The sequence below is a fragment of the Primulina huaijiensis genome, chromosome 10, assembly GCF_012295235.1.
Source record: "Primulina huaijiensis isolate GDHJ02 chromosome 10, ASM1229523v2, whole genome shotgun sequence".
Taxonomy (NCBI): Eukaryota; Viridiplantae; Streptophyta; class Magnoliopsida; order Lamiales; family Gesneriaceae; genus Primulina; species Primulina huaijiensis.
Window position 1 is genome coordinate 17157846 of NC_133315.1, and position 16949 is coordinate 17174794.

The 16949-nt window shown below is 32.5% G+C and overlaps 1 protein-coding gene and 1 pseudogene across 1 annotated transcript; both read left to right on the forward strand.

Moving 5' to 3' along the window:
• Positions 1-3630, forward strand: LOC140986249 (uncharacterized). The gene is made up of 3 exons (XM_073454355.1): positions 1-658; positions 1303-1490; positions 2825-3630. The coding sequence occupies exons 1-3, from the start codon at positions 91-93 to the stop codon at positions 3479-3481; spliced, it is 1413 nt and encodes a 470-aa protein (XP_073310456.1). The 5' UTR covers positions 1-90; the 3' UTR covers positions 3482-3630.
• A 1039-nt stretch (positions 3631-4669) lies between these two features.
• Positions 4670-6466, forward strand: LOC140986250 (protein PHLOEM PROTEIN 2-LIKE A10-like; annotated as a pseudogene).
• Positions 6467-16949: the final 10483 nt, after the last annotated feature.

The window sequence follows — 16949 nt, forward strand, 5'->3', positions numbered from 1 at the left end:
ATTTGACATTCCATTATAGTGGTGTAGTCCCCAACTCTCCACGTGCAGTTCGCCGGCGATTCATATCCTAAACCGATCTCCTCCCATACAATGTCATGGTTGGCCCGATCCATCGCCAACTCTCTCAAGCTCGATGACGACGAGGATGACGTCAGGACAGACAAACCCGAATCCGAGCACCCGGAAGGCCCTCACCTCCAGAGCGACGACGCATCATCTCCAACCTCTACGCCGCGCGGCGTCAAGGATGACCTCTCGGACCTCACCAAAACCCTGACCCGTCAATTCTGGCGAGTGGCTTCATTTTTGGCTCCCCCTCCTCAGCAGACCAGGAACGACAAGGAAAATGATGAATCCGACCCCGATTTGATGTCGGGGATTCGGAGTGACTTTGCGGAGATTGGGGGAAAGTTCAAGAGTGGGATTACTCGGCTATCGAATAACATCAACGTGACTGAAATCACTAAAATGGCCTCGGATTTCCTGCAGTTGGGATCGGATGATGAAGGTGAGGAGGGGAGCAAGGAGGGTTTTGATTCGGCGAGGAATGGTGCAGTGGGTGTCAGTGAGGAAGTGGTGGCCTTCGCTCGGGATATTGCTATGCATCCAGAGACTTGGCTGGATTTTCCTCTACCCCAAAATGCTGAAGATGACCTTGGTATAGTTGATTTATGTTGTTTCCGAAATATAAAGTTTGTTTGTTTTATTGTCTTTTTTATATTGATGAATAAATTTTGGTTTGCTGATGATGCTAAGATTAGAAGCATATTACATTTTATCTCATGCTAGGGCAATTAATTGTTGAATTTGTTTTGCCATCAATTCAAACTCCAATTGAGTCTACGGCTTTTTGTAATTTCTCGTTATGTACAACTAGCGGTGAAAGTTGAAACACAAATGATATTCATTAAATGGCTCTCTTAAGGGAGATTCAAGTCTTAGCATGTGAGAACCAACAGCCCGAAGACATCATATGAATGTAACAATCGATGAACTAGTTGTTGGGTGATACAGGTGGATGACAGAAGGGAGTTGTATTTGACCAAGAAATGTTTTATTTGTTGATTGCTGAGAAACAATGACAGAGATCTTTGTTTAACTTGTTATGGACTATCAGACCTTTGGAGCATCCTTGTTCTAACTTGAGCCTTTCAAATTTTTAAAAATCAATCCTGAACCCATGTAATTTAAAAAAATTGGATTCTGTATGTTATCTTGTTTTTTGAGGAGGCATTAACTTTTTTTGATTGGGTACAATTTTTATATGATGGACATTTGGCTCATTATTTTTGTTCACTGTAGATTTTGATATGTCTGATGCCCAACAAGAACATGCCTTAGCTGTTGAACGGTTCGCTCCGAGATTAACTGCTTTGAGGATTGAGCTTTGCCCTGGATACATGAGTGAAACTCGGTTCTGGAAGATTTACTTTGTTCTCCTTCACCCTAGACTGGATAGCCATGAAGCTGAACTTCTATCGACCCCACAGGTTCTTCATAATCAGCATCCTTCTCATCTTCTGCTTATTAGTTTTGTGTTGCATCAGTTTTTTTTCTTACACATGTAATGTTGAGTCAGAAGAGAATCTGAGTTGGAGCTGGTAACAATTTTGGCATGGATATTCAGTGCTCCCATCTGTAGTTGTCGGATGAAATTTTGCAGGATACTTTTGTAGATGGGAGGAATTCCATAGCATTTTTGTTTGACTGTTTGTATTTCGATTCTCTTTTGTTACCACAGCATGCTTTCCTTGCAAACATAAGGCTTAACAATTCTTACCAAGTTAAGAAATCCACAAAATGTGGAGTGTGAAAACTAAGTCTTTTGGAATTTTCTGTTTTATCTCCTTGTGGAGCGTGAAAACTAAATCTCTTGGAACTTTCTCCTTTACCTCCGGTTATTCAATGCATTGCCTACTTTGGCAATCTATGTTGCTAGTTTCATATGGTACACAATGAAAAGATGTTTTCCAGTCGTACAATTCAGGAAAGCACATCTTGGAATTTTTTGTTTCTTATTTCTTTTTTTACTTTTCTGCCTCTTTCTTCCTGATTTCTGCTATTATTTATTTTAGTTTGGTTTAATTTGTTTTGAGAAGGAAGATGTTTCTGTTGTTTAGGTGGCCGTAAGAGCTTGTTTTGTTGCTAAGAATGATTTGCATTGCAAGATCATGTGCATTTTTGGATAATCAATCCAAGATCATTCTCTCTTTTGTTTGGGAATAATATTCAGTCGCCACGTGACTGATAGTAGGTCTTCTGTATGTTCTTGACTACAATGTTCTCTAACTCCGGAACTAATATTTGTCAACGGTCTTCAATTTTTTATACGGATTTACGGCTGTATCACATTCTATTTTCTATGATTATGTTATTCTTGAACTAGGTGTTATTTTGGATATAATAACAATGAAACAACATTAGAAAAACATTAGCAACTCTCGTGATATTTGTTTTTTGGAGTAGAAGAGAAGCATTTGACATTTTGAATTAGTATAAAAAATTATTTCCATTCAAATTTCAGTAGCCCCAGATCTTATTTTTATAAGGCTGTAGTAAATCCATTTATTTGAACTGTCAAACAATAATTTAATCTTCACATGATTCACTTCCTATAGAAGTGGCAGAAATATATGGATCTAGACCTACAATGCAATTAATGACCATCTAGACATTGATTGTATGTTGCTAGATGGGCTAGAATGCTGGAGACTATCAGCCCATTTTATTTGTAACAATTCAAATTTAATGTGTGCATTGTTCTGTTTGTTTCCTTAAACTCCAGTTTCGTTGAGGTTCACCATTGCCGTTGCTATGCATGCAGATAGCGAAAGCAAGAGCCTTGCTGACACAAGAGTTGAAGAGTCGAATTTCATCAAAACCAGATGATGCGTCAGGTGGAAAATCTTTTAACCCAGAAACTAAAGCTGGTTCTCAAAATGAAGAGCCTCTTTCAGTGCTATCCCATGTCTTTTCCGGAAACGAGAGTACCAAGGGATCAGAAATTGAGATACATTCATCCAATGTGCTAGCAGATTCTGAAACAGTTAAGCATCCAATTGAGAGTAATGAAATTCAAATTGTTGACAAGTCCGTTATAAAAGAAAATGCAGACCAAACCATAAAATCTGGTTTCTCAAATGTTTTGGGAGAGAAAGATGAAGATGATGCTGATGATTGGTTAAAGGAAGAAAGTTCAGAAATTGGTCCTGCCTCTAGAGTCACCATTCCCATTGAAAACGAAGAAGACGTCTCATTTAGCGATCTTGAAGAAGAAGACGACGGTGACGTATCCTCGAATTTCAAAAAATCCGATCACAGCTTCAAAAAAGACTCTCCAGAATGGGTTCAACTAAGTAAAAGCTCGTCCAATCCATCTAAGGATTTGAACGATAAGCACTCTGGCAAAGAAAATGTAAATACCCATGACAATAAGGAATCAAATGACTGGCTCGATGTTGATGACATTGATGTCGCTTGATCAATCATGTAAGTCTTGCATTATATCTGAGTTTACCTTTGCACTGTGAATGATTTTTCTTCCATTTTACTGTCTTGCGTTAAACTCTTGGAAATACAGTGTTTGTATATAGTGTGCACGTAAATAAAGTACGGATGCTGATTTTGATATGACTGGCTTTATTTAAGTTCCCTAGTGAAAGTAAATACCATCAGAAACATTGGAGATGTAGCTAACGCCCATCTTAGTGTATCTACCTACATATATGTATCTTATTTTGGGGTTATTATACCTAGGTTGCGTCTGGAGAATCAGATAGGTTGGATATGATATCCAACTTAATCACGCCTCTGGCTGTTTTGTATCAGACTGGTTACAAATGACAATATATTATGGCATGCTAAGGTGATAAATTTATCATGCAGGAAGAAAGCCATTTGATTGCTTTTGCCCTTTTCTTAAAAATACCTCTTTCTTCTCTGAATTTTAAACCTAATTTCAGCGCCTCTTCTCCCTACCCATCTATTCTCGGTAGCAGCATTCTTCTTCACCCATTTTAATGTGAAAATATATTGATTCACGACAAGCCCCACTCTGGCTGTCGTATTTGATATGGACCCAGGATGGGAAGGTGGAGAATAATATCGGAGCGTAAGAGAAACGAAACGGAGGGTGGTTTGTTATAATAACACCTTTTGCATGGAGGACCACCAAGAGTAGAGATGGGAAGAAGAAAAAGGACATCGTGAAATTGTCAAAAATTGAAAAACACGCTCTCAAAGTTGAGCCTCAATCTTTACCAATGTGAATTTGGTCTTGAACTTGATCAACGTAAAATATGAACAAATTCCTAGCTTCAAGAGCTGTTCACTTCTCTCTCTTTTGAGTGAAGGTGGTAGTGGCCATTTTACAGTGTTGAGATTTCAAGTGCCCATTGATTAGCATGTGAGCGTGTGTAAATTGTGCACATACTTAAACATCCAATAGTTCGACAGTAGTAATAAAATTGTCCACTTGAGAACAAACCCAATCCAGAGTTGTTACTCGTCGTATCAAATATCATGAACAGAATACATTGTACAAATCCCATCCTAAAAGATTTCGAAAGACGAGAAGGAAAAACACCAACCAGATGGCTAAAATCTAACTCGGACTCTCTTTTTAAACTTCATGTCACATTGTCCAAATTCAGACGTGATTATAGAAGTCTGAAACACTTTTGATGGAAAAATGGGTCATGTTACGTGCATGAGTCATCATGTAATAATAAACCTTCCATCCCTATCCTCCCGGCTTTATGGTTCACAGATCATCCATATCCATTTTAGCTGCTTCACACCTATTTTATGTCCATACATGTATAAATTGATTATATTATATTATATTAAAAGACACTTTAATTCCGGTATCTTCTTTGATCAAATAGCGTTTCAAAATTCAATCGCTTTCCTACATGCGAGATTCTTAGTGAATCACCAACAAGTGCAGCAATCCCCTATGTTTCTTACGCATATATGGACTTTGTCTCTTCCCAAGGTTTGCGTTTGCATCACTCTTAACCTTAATCTTTAGCTGCAAAATGAATATTTGTCATTCAAGGCTTTGAAACGGGCATGATCGTTAACTTTTTGTGAAAATTGAAGAATAAACAGTGATCAGGGATTTGAATCTCCGAACCCATTATTATTTTTGTCACTCCAAATTTGTAACGTCTGAACAATTTATGGGTAGTCTCGAATTAGTGAAGAAATGTTTACTGTACACAAAGAACAGGAAAAAATGGGTTCTTGTTTTGTGCGCATTGGGATTCACAGGCTACGGTGCATATGAGATTTACAACTTGCCTTCTGTTGTTAAGAAGAGGGAAAGGTTGTCCAAACTGATGGGGGCTTTAATTTCTGTGGCCGAAATGGTGTCTGATTCAGCTGAGGCATTCGGGATTCTTTCCAAAGACTTGAAACAGTTTATACGATCAGATTCAAACGAAATTCCACAAAGTTTGAAGCAAATTTATAAAATAACCCTGTCAAATGATTTCATGATTCATTGGCAAGAATCACTAGGGCTTTGAGTGTAGGAATCTTGCAAGGCTATGGACATGAGATGACCAAAAACGGTTATTCTATGGTTGCGGGTTCGGATTTGTCTGACCGGATTATGGATAGTTTGTTTTCAAGTGCAGGCTCTGGATTTGCTTCTGTAGTTGTCGGGAGTTTTGCTAGGAACTCGATAATGGCCTTCTGTTCCGATTTTTTGAATGCTGATCATAGTTCTTCGATGACAAATGAGAATTTTTAGATGTGGGTCGAGTTTATCTGTGATCAATCCAAGTTTAGGGAGCTTATTGGATATTGTACCCAAGTATTCGTAAGCACAGCCGTGGCGGTTTATTTGGACAAGACATCAAATGTAAACACATTTGATGAACTTTTCTGTGGCTTGACTAATCCCAAGCATGAATCTAAAGTGAAAGATATGGTGGTATCTGTATGTAACAATGCAGTGGAAACAATTATCCATACGGCTGATCATGTCTTGAATACGGATTCAGGTGCTGTTTCGAAACCAGATTTTGATTATTCCTCGAAGATTGATTTGAATGGTGGTTTCTTTGAGGTAGAGAAGGCGATTATTGGGAGAAAACCAAGTTTAATCCATTTAAATCCAAGAAAATTCAAGAATCGTGATCGTGGTTTCGTGGACAAAATGTCATCGACTCTGGCTGTGCCAAGAAACCGGAAGCTTGTACTTGATATGACTGGAACGGTGGCATTTGAAACAGTAAGATCTTTTCTCCAGTTTTCGTTGGAGAAATTATCGGACAGTGTGAAGAGAGGTGTTGATATTGCTCATGAAGAGGTGGTGGATAGGGGATCTGAAACAGTTAGATATGTGAATGATAAGTCTTCTGCAGTTACATCTGTGTGTATTGCTTTGTGTCTGAGCATTCTGAATAGCCCGTGGATTTTAGTTGCTCACTGAATTCGTAAACGTTATGTTTGTGTTTGGATGAAATGATTCGTACAAATATATATCCAAACAAACCGAATATATTTGGATTATGAACGTAAATCATTTGATTTCAAACGTATATCCAAACAAACCCTCTATTTAAAGGCAAAAAGTCGTGTGAACGATCTCACATGTAGTGTTTTGTGAAACTGATATCTTATTTGGGTCATCCATGAAAAAATATTACTTTTTATCATAAAAGTATTACTTTTTATTGTGAATATCGATAGGGTTGACTCGTCTCACAGATAAAGATTCGTAACACCGTCTCATAAGAGACCTACTCTTATTTAAAATGTTTCCAACACAAATACAACCAGTCTTTTTCCAGTAATCGTCGAAAGGAGGCCCGAAAACATGTATATCATGCCTGGGAATACTAGTATCAAACTAAGAATGATTGCTACCTGAAACTAATTCTTTTTTTTTCCTGAGAAAATTTAAGGAATCAGAAGGATATATTTGTCCAAAATAAATAAAATTATATGTGTGAATCAAATTATATTATGAAGCAAAAACAAAAGTCTAGGGTGGAGCAAAGTCAAAACATTAATTTCATGAAATAGACTGGTCGTCTTTTCATTAAAAGTTTTCAGTTCCCTCTATGTATATCTCTCTCCCGACAACGACGTGTGGACCATCTCAGAATTTTTAAATTAATATAATCAACTAAATATTCAGTCTCAAAATTGGGGAGACCACTCTCATGAATTTAAATCTTCAATGATCAATTCATTTGAAGTCCTCCATTACACATCACAACGCATCACGTGCATGATAGATTATTTGTTTTAGCATTTCTGTTCGATATTAAAATTAAGATTTTGTCCGAACTCACCCCCTAAAGTAGCTTAAATAGCAGAATTGTCCAAGTTCATACATGCAACCCTCAGAGATTTTATTCAATACAGACAACTAATATTTTGTTCAAATATTTTCTTGAAAAAAATATTTCCACGGTTTTAATAAATATGTCATATATATTATAGTATAAGACACCATTTGATGATAAAATATTGATTGATTACTCATTAAAATTGTGTCTAATGCTTGATTCAAGTTCTACACATGATCAGTATCATGTCAAGTATATTGATTTATTATCCTCATATACGATGTGTATTTTTCATCGTCAAATCATCAAATGTTATCTTACATTAATTCAACAACAAAGTAGTTTGTGTTCCTGCAAACTAAGTTTCTATATATACTTTCATATATGCAAAACTAATGAAAAACTAAGAACACAATTTTATTTCTCATCATGATCATGATCATAACCTCGTGTGTGTTTGTTTACATGCATATATATATATATATATATATATATATATATAGACACACACACACACACTAATATTCTTCAAAGAGTATATATCTTAAGGTTTATGTTTTTGCGTATATATGTAGTCGAGATGAGCTGCTAGAGTTCTTCTCATTAAACATTCTTCTCCTCCAATTCCTTGGCAACTTTCTTCCACTTGGACTACTCCCTCTCTTTCAACCTAAATTTTCGAAATATCCTTGCAAAGTTAGAACAAAAAATTTGTTTACAGGATAGATATATAAATTTAAGAACACGACTACGCATGGTGAGTTTCCATCATGTAAATATATTAATCGCAATAAATTATGTTGCTAACGAACCTCATGTTTGTCTTCGGCATTATGGATCGACGGAGTTGGACGACTAGAGGAGGATATACCGAAGCAGAAGAGGAGAACGATAATGAAAAAGGATAGGGAATGTTTGGACATTTTTTTCTTCGATGAAATGGATTTCTGGATTCTTGAAAATGAGAATTATTCTAAATTATGATGTTTCAAGGAAATTTAGACATGGTGTCAATTTATATTGGAGATGAATGGTGTTGAAGTAGAAATTTAGAATAGCAAAAAGGGGGGACTTTGCTTTAATGCTTTAGAGCTGTTTCACATCAAATTTGACAAATTCTGGAAATTAATGATAGTGGAAGAAGTAGTAATTTGATACCGACCATTACATATACCTAGATCAAATCTTCAGCTCTATATCTCAATTTTTAAATAGAATAGGTCTCTTGTGAGACGGTCTCACGAATCTTTATATGTGAGACGGGTCAACCTTATCGATATTCACAATAAAAAGTAATACTTATAAAAAATAACATTTTTTCATAGATGACCCAAATAAGATATCCATCTCACAAAATACGACCCATGAGACCGTCTCACACAAGTTTTTGCCTTTTAAATATTATTGAAATTTTAAAAATGAATTTTAAATGAAAATAATTGTAAGAAAAACAATCATCACTCAATATTTTGTGGCTTGTGTCTATGGATATATTTTTTGGAACAAAAAGGTGTAATGGGATCTTATCGAAAAGGCAACACTGCTATTTAATTTCTAAAAGAAAAGAAAAAAAGAAAAAAAGAAGAAAAGAAGCATTGACACTTCAAAAACAATTTCATTTTCATCTTTAATTAGTGGCCCCTAATGGAGAAAGATCACCTTTCTTCTTTCTTTTTTCATGTCCCGCTGAAAATTAAACCTTTTAAGTTCGGTTTAAGTTTATTCTTTTATATTTCAACACTCCCGATAACAAATTATACTAGAAATAGGGGAAGTTGGTGAAAAATCTCCAATCAAAACATTTATTTGGGTTCACTCCCTACCCACAAAATCGTGGTACTATGTCATACAAATTGTGGTACACTTCATGTGGAAATGTGGTACTTCATGTGGAAATGTGGTACTAAAAAAGTACCCAGGGACTGAACAAAAAAAAACGGCTGCTGGGGAGTGAAATCCAATTTCCCTCTAGAAATACTCATATTTACAGATTGCCAGGCTTACGTCAGTCTCAATTGGATTTTTCTACGCTACATTTGTAGTGTTTTTTCTCATACGATAAGCTAAAATTTTAGCTCTTTGATCATCAATACATTATGTCAATCTATATTAAAATGTGAATGATCCACATGATCTAACTCAACACAATTAGACCACATTAATTATTAACGCGTCAAATGAATCTTAATCATCGGCATCTATTGAAGAGAACTGGAAACCCAAAAAAAAAAAAAAAGAATGAATCATTTAATTTGGATTTTGATTTATTCCCATTTGTTGACCGAAATGAACATGCCATGGTCAAATATTTCTCATACGCTAGTTCTTATATTTTGTATAATATCTATATCTATATATATTTATAGATATAGATATTATACAAAATATAAGAACTATTAAGGGTTTTATATATATATATATATATATATATATGAACTTACTTAACTTAAGAAAACATTATTTACAAATATCGTCGCGATATAAAAAATTAATTATATAAGTAGACAATATGTGTGTGTATATATATGTATATAATTTTGATATGATGTTCACCAACCATGCTTACTTACTTCTATGTTTATCGTTAAGGTGAAACTCACATAATGAATATACATTTTTTATACGTTTCATGACGTCAAATAACTGATTGTTATCATTAATGGTGAGTATGTTTAATGAACAATATTTCAAAAAATATATATATATATAATTTATATATATAGATGCGCTGGTCAAATGAGTATTTAATTTGGAGGAGCAGGTTGATTGTTTTGAAGCTATAGTATATTTTTAGCATTGGATATAGGTCGGCGGTAATTATTATTGTTATTTAATAAAAGACAGATTAAAAGGTTATTGAATAAAGTTGTTGGTTCTCGGCTGCATTCATGCGTGGATCGAAGAATGTGGTAAATTAAACTAAAAACTCTTTTTATATGTTTTAAAATTTGTAGCTAAAATTTTATCGTCAACATATTTTTGAGATACATATAATTTCATTCGCTAATATAGAGATGTCAAAATTAGACACGACCCACCAACCGACACGGTTCAACTTGGAAAAATCAGGTTTAAGTTTGGGGTTTTCGGGTTCGGGTCATATCGGGTTGGACTCGATAGTTGACCCGAAAAAAAATGATCGGGTAGAGTTGAGTTTGGGTCAACCCGAAAATTTTAATTTTTTTTAAAAATATATATAATTAATAAATATTGTCTATATTTCTATATATTGTATCTCTGAAAAAATATTTATTGTATATTTATATCATAAATATTCATAATTTAATATTTATTTTAAACATTTTTATATATTGAATTTCTGAAAAAAAATTTATCCTGACATTATTTTATACTTGAAATAAGTAGTTGTGGTAAATTTTTCTGGATTTAATTTACTCAACGGGTTGTTGCATCAGGAGAGAAAGGGGAGCCTTTGAGGGTGACGATATCAGGAGCTAAAGCTTCCGGTAAAAGAAATCAATGCGAGCTTATTACTGAAAAGGAGCATGTTTTATTTATTCTTAATTGGCATTTAAACTACGTAATAGCATTTGAATATAATTGTTAGCAGTGAATTTGAAGTTGGCACAATATTTTTCCCTCTTTCCTGCTGCTGTTCTTTTATGCTTATTCATTGATTTGATACAGGTTATGGATTAGTTTTAGTTTTTTTTACCTTGTCATTTGTCTTTGTGATGCTTTTGTTTTTTGAAGAAGCTTTGTGATACTTTTTAGGCTTGAATCTTGTTGTTTTGTTCCCTCGGATTAATTATTAATCTTGTGGTTGGTGCTTAGCACATTGGCTGGTTTAAAGAGCATACATAGATTGATAAATATGTAGAGATTTATATCATTTGGTTATTTATGTCATAATGTCATTACCTTCTTAGCCTGTGTTTCATTATCTTTTGAATAAACCTGTTGTTAGCTCTACTCAAGGGTGATAGAATAGCAAGAGATGATTGTAGGAACACCTAAATTCGGCTTCCATTGACAAATTCAGTGGTTAAGCATCCAAATTTCAGAAACAATGACCAAATATGTGGAAATGAATATGTAAAACAGGCACAACAATTCATCCCATACGTGCACACGAATCAGAACCGATCATTCCTGCTTAGTACGGTCAGCTTCATTTGGACCGCACTGATTCATGAGTCTGTTTGTTCATATCTGCGAGGAATTTAGGATCTGGTTCATGCTTGTCTGAAGGTTCTTGCATTCCAAAATAAATGTATAATCCTATAACCGCATTCACAGATATTACCGCAAGTATTTCACTCCACAATGTCGTGTACTCGGGTGACAACTGAGCACTACCTGTTTTATCGTACATGTTAGGAAATCAAATACAGCCTTGTAAATTAAATTTTTGCATTCCCAGAGTCGAAACGCACTTGGATTTCAAGTAGTGGTAAGCATGTGCACTGAACAGGGAACAAGGGGAGGGGGAGGTTGATTACAGTTGTAGGAAGCAAATTTTTATTTAAATTTTTCTATGCTGCTTGGTTGAACTTGCACCTCCCAAAAACAATAATTCAAGTTGTAAAAAGTAGTTTCATTTCAAAATCAATATGAAAATATGTTAATTTAACCAGTTATTTTAATTCAAAAAATTTCCTTTTATAGCTATTTTCTTAATAATCCAAGTAATAATTTTTAAGGAGTTGGTATTTATATTCTATTTTGTGTTACCTACACTCCACTTCATGTGTAAAATATGTGTCAAATTTATTAGCAAGCGAAGTGTATAAAAGTGAGTAATGTAATTAAATTTGTGATGGATAAAATTTTTTAATTCTCAATCAATAGTGGGAGTTCTTGTGAGGTGCATTAAATTTGTTTTATTTATTTGTAATATATCCACCACAAATTAAATTAGGATTTATGTTGGATATAATTTTATATGAAATTTCTTGTTCATACAAAATATTTTATATTCTTCGTCTGAGTTTAGTTAATAAATCACCATCAATATATTAAAGTATAAAATCGAGCATCCACAAATAGAAGTAGTTTAATTTTATATATCATATTTTTTTTAGAAAATATTAATTTTGCCTTGTTTTTTTGTATATCAAAGTACTAAAAAAACCAAAAGTGAAACTGAAATTTTACTAATTAAAACATCAAAATAAAGCTAGACTAACATAGATGACCAATTTTAGAGATGTCAAAATGTATTAGCTCTATTAAGCTATCATGTCTCACTAAAAAAATGATTGAATTAACAAAATTGACTTGTGAGACCCTCTCACATAAGTTTTTGTATTATGGAAAACATGTTTGTGTGTTTACACAAAAGAAATATTGGAAGACGTAAAGAGAGAGTGAGGAGTTGGACTTCATGATGAAGACCAAGAAACATAAGTCGATCTCACATCCATTTCAAAACATTTTTAATCCGCGTGATATCCTCTTGGCATTACCTTTATATCATGTTGTCTATAAGGACCATCTCATCAAATCCCTCAGAACTCTGGAATCATATTTAAGATATCAATTATATACATAGAGTTCGAAATCCTCGTCGTGTAGAGCCGATGACTGAGTTCTCGGGTCGATAATGACTGAGTTCTCGGGTCGATATCCAATTATAATAATCATTCTCCAAAGTCGGCCAAAAAATAAAAAAAAATCTTACAGGAGCGCCTTCTGTAGTAGACATGAACTAGAGTCGAATTGTTTTCAACGAGTCCATAATCGGGTTAGAAAATGGAAGGAGACAAAAAAGATTCATGGGTCCGATCCAAGAAAATGGAAGACCCTTCAATTTCATTGGCCAGATTTATATAAGGGCGTGTTTGGATCCAACAAAATGTTGGTGTAAGGCTACAGAAATTTGAGAATTGGATGTGTTTTTGCTTCTTTTGGTTTCTTGTTGCCTGTGCAAATTCGTTGGGACCATTTCACTACGCGGAGGGCAAAATGGACCATTTCACTACACGGCGTTTTAATTAATGACAAAAACTTATGTGAGACGGATCTCTTATTTAGATCATCCATGAAAAAGTATTACTTTTTTTGCTAAGAATATTACTTTTTATTGTAAATATCGTTAGAGTTGAGCCGTCTTACAGATAAAGATTCGTGAGACCGTCTCACAAAAGATCGTCTCTTAATTAATATACGAAGAGTTGCTTTTTTTGGGTAAAGTTTATTAATAATCTTACTTCCTAAAATTAATTATCTAGGAATTTAGTTATTCAAAAAAATATTTTAAAATTTATAAATATCCATAAATATGGAAAATACATCAAATAAAATAAAAACGCAATATCTTTTATTGTGAATAATAAACATTAAAATTTTTGACTTATAACAAAACGTAAGAACATAGAGGAAAAACATTAAAATAAATAATCACTTGATTAAAAAAATTAGAATTAAAAAAAAGGTTAAAATATAATAAAGTTAATAATTATTTTAATCCATGATATTTTTAATTGTTTACCTTGCGTTTTTTTTAACTAATACTGACAAATTTAACTACAATCTTTTAAGCAATTAAAATTGTAATTTTGGAAATAGACATTATTAATGAATTTACTATTGAAAAAACATTCAATCAAAGGGTATTGTTGTCCATTTTTACTACAAAAATTAAAAGTGGAGTGCGTTTAACAATTGTGGAGTGTGATTCAGAATAACACTTCCCCTATAATATATATTTCTAAAATCAATATAATATAATTTATTTTTAAAAAAATATTATCAAAATTATAATTGCAATTGCATGATAAAATCATTAATTAAATTACATTTATGTGAGATCACATTTAAACTAATATAAATAATATTTTTTGAAACAATCCATTAAATAATATTAAGCGCGTTTTTCGTTAATTTATAGACAATGGTGTCCAATTGTTTTACTTAATGAACAGCTTAAGTTTATTATTATAAATTTTGTGATGATAATTGTAATATAATATAGCATTAAAAAATAATTAATTAGGTTGATTGGGAAAATATTAAATAAATTTTATAATTAATAGTTCAAGGAATGAAACTTAGGCGAACTTGTCATACAAAGTTTGCCATATAAAATTTATTTTATTAACGTGGTTTATAAACTATTGCGTTAGTTCATAAGTTTACTAAGTGCATATCGAATGGTATCAACTGAAGGTTCTCACATAATAAAAAAAAAATATGTCTGATTATTATAGGAAAATTGATTATTCTAGTCCATTTCGAAATCATAATTTTAAAAATGACTTTCTTTATTACTAGCTCATTATAAACTTATTTTAAATCTTTAATTTTTAAGATGTGAGATAAAAAGTATCACACAGTGTTTTAGGGGGTTGAACGTTAATATGTCTAATGTAAAGGACAAAATTAAAGAATTAAAGCGAAGTGTTTAATTAACATATCTCTTTATCTTCTACCGAAGCTTCAATTTTTTTAATTACCAGCATGCATGCACATGATAAAGTCAAACACTGTCCAACAATATATTGATTTATTTAAATTCAAGAATTTATAATAAAGAGGCTTACGCCACAAAATTATATTGGTAAGCGATTGTATGTAACCATGGCCCAAGTGCTAGGCTTCAAAATTTCATGGGCGCTTAAAAAAAAATTTGGAGCACATAAATACCATATTTTTAAAGATTAAACAAAAGATTTTGATGAGCATTCAAAGAATGAGAAGATTATAAGAGAAAAAGAAGCTAGAATGATAGCAAATACAAGAAAGTGCAGTTTAAGAAACTAAAAAAGAGATGCATTTTGACAACAAATCAAGTTTGTAGAACATGCTTTCATGTTCAAGTATTGATGGATACATCATTTCAAAGACGTTAAAGATTGTATTTGTAGTTTTATCATAAGAGATGTGAAACATTATGCGGATTATGAGGTTGTGATCTACAATCGAGAGTGGGCTAGGAATTTCGATTAGTCAAGTGATAAGTCTAAATTCGAAGTTGGTTTGTACAAAGGATTGTAAAAATCAAAGTCTTCTAGTGGTTGCATTCTGACAATAGAAGAAGGGATGACGTATGAGTTATTTATCTCCAAACATTCATAAACACATATTTGCCTCTTTATTTTATCGCATTTACTTATTGTTATTGTATGATAGACATTGTTGAAGTATTTTATATGTTCAATAAAATATCAAAATATTGCATACAAAGTGTTTGATAAAATGCTTCAATCAAATTTTTTTTATTATTTCAACTTACATTCTTTTCAAATCATTTACAAAATGTTTAATCAATTTTTTTATAGGGTTATGTTGAATTTCTTCCTCTCGGTTTCGAACTCAATACAATTTCTTGATGCTCGATTCATTTTTGAACATTTTAATAACGCGCTATTATAGCTTTTTCAGAAGAAAAATTATTTAAAGTGTTTATTCATCCCTTATGAACATTGATTTATAATCCTAACACACATCATATATTTAAAAGTTTAATAATGATGTCTGTAAAAAAAACTTGATATATTATTCGCTATGAACATTGATTTACTGATCTTAATACATATTGTCATATATTTAAAGTGTTTATTCATCTTCCATGAACTATGATTTACTGATTTATGATCATAATATATTGTTATAATTTTCACTAAAATGACAAATATTTGACCCTACAATGGCCATAACCTAATTATTTCTTAGAAGTCATTTAATTTTTTTAAGAAATTGATGCCCCTCCCAAATAAGAACAAGTAATTCATCCAAGAGAAATTTCATAACTCGTAATCCTTCTCCCACAAAGTAACTGGCCTTTCCAACTCTATAAATACCTAAGCATGCTCTCTCATTAAGGCCATTCACATCTTTTTTGTACTTAGCACTACTCACAGGACTTGTTATATTTTCACTCTCTTGGTTCATGTTTTGACGTAAGCATCGAACGAGCCACGTCAGAAACATTTCTAACGTCCTTCTAACTTTTGTTTTTGTCTACAAATAAATCGCTGACTGAAACACCAAGATGTGGAAAGTTTTGCTCACTAGACTGAATGAAAGGAAGATTTTGGACACAACATAAATTATTCACTTATTATTATTATTATTATTATTATTATTATTATTATTATTATCACAGACAACAATAGAAATCTATAAATGGATACGGCAAAGAAAAGGTTTACACATATATAAAAATTCAAAAATAAATACATATAAATGTTATATTTAAATCCATTAGTATTATAATAGTGTTGAAAATTAATATTTAAAACATGTGTATTGAATATTTGAATGTTGAATATTTGAATGTTGAAAATAAGAGTTGTAAATATTGAAAATTAGTGTGTGATGATGAATTTATTTTGGATTATTTGTAAAAATTTTCTATAAATAGATTTCTCATTTGTGAAGAAAATCACAATTGAGTTGAGAGAAAAATATTATAAAGTGTATAGTGTGATAATTTTGAGAGTTTGAGATTTTTACTTTTTTACCGTAAAATTTATTTTTTCATAACAAATAGGATATTTATTTAATTTAATTAGTAGTGATCAAATACGGATCAATTACGGTTTTTTTTTAATATATATTCTAACCAACAAAGTATCGATTTTACTAAAAAGAAAGCTATGCAAACCATTAAAAGCATAAAACCAAACTAAATGAAACCTAAATTTTTTTTTTTCAGTTTGGGTTTGTTTGATGATT

Bases quoted from the DNA above. Each gene is read 5' to 3' on its own strand.
- LOC140986249 (XM_073454355.1), top strand. From the start codon at position 91: ATGTCATGGTTGGCCCGATCCATCGCCAACTCTCTCAAGCTCGATGAC. The intron at 659-1,302 runs GTATAGTTGATT...TGTTCACTGTAG, and splicing joins AAATGCTGAAGATGACCTTG to ATTTTGATATGTCTGATGCC. The intron at 1,491-2,824 runs GTTCTTCATAAT...CTATGCATGCAG, and splicing joins AACTTCTATCGACCCCACAG to ATAGCGAAAGCAAGAGCCTT.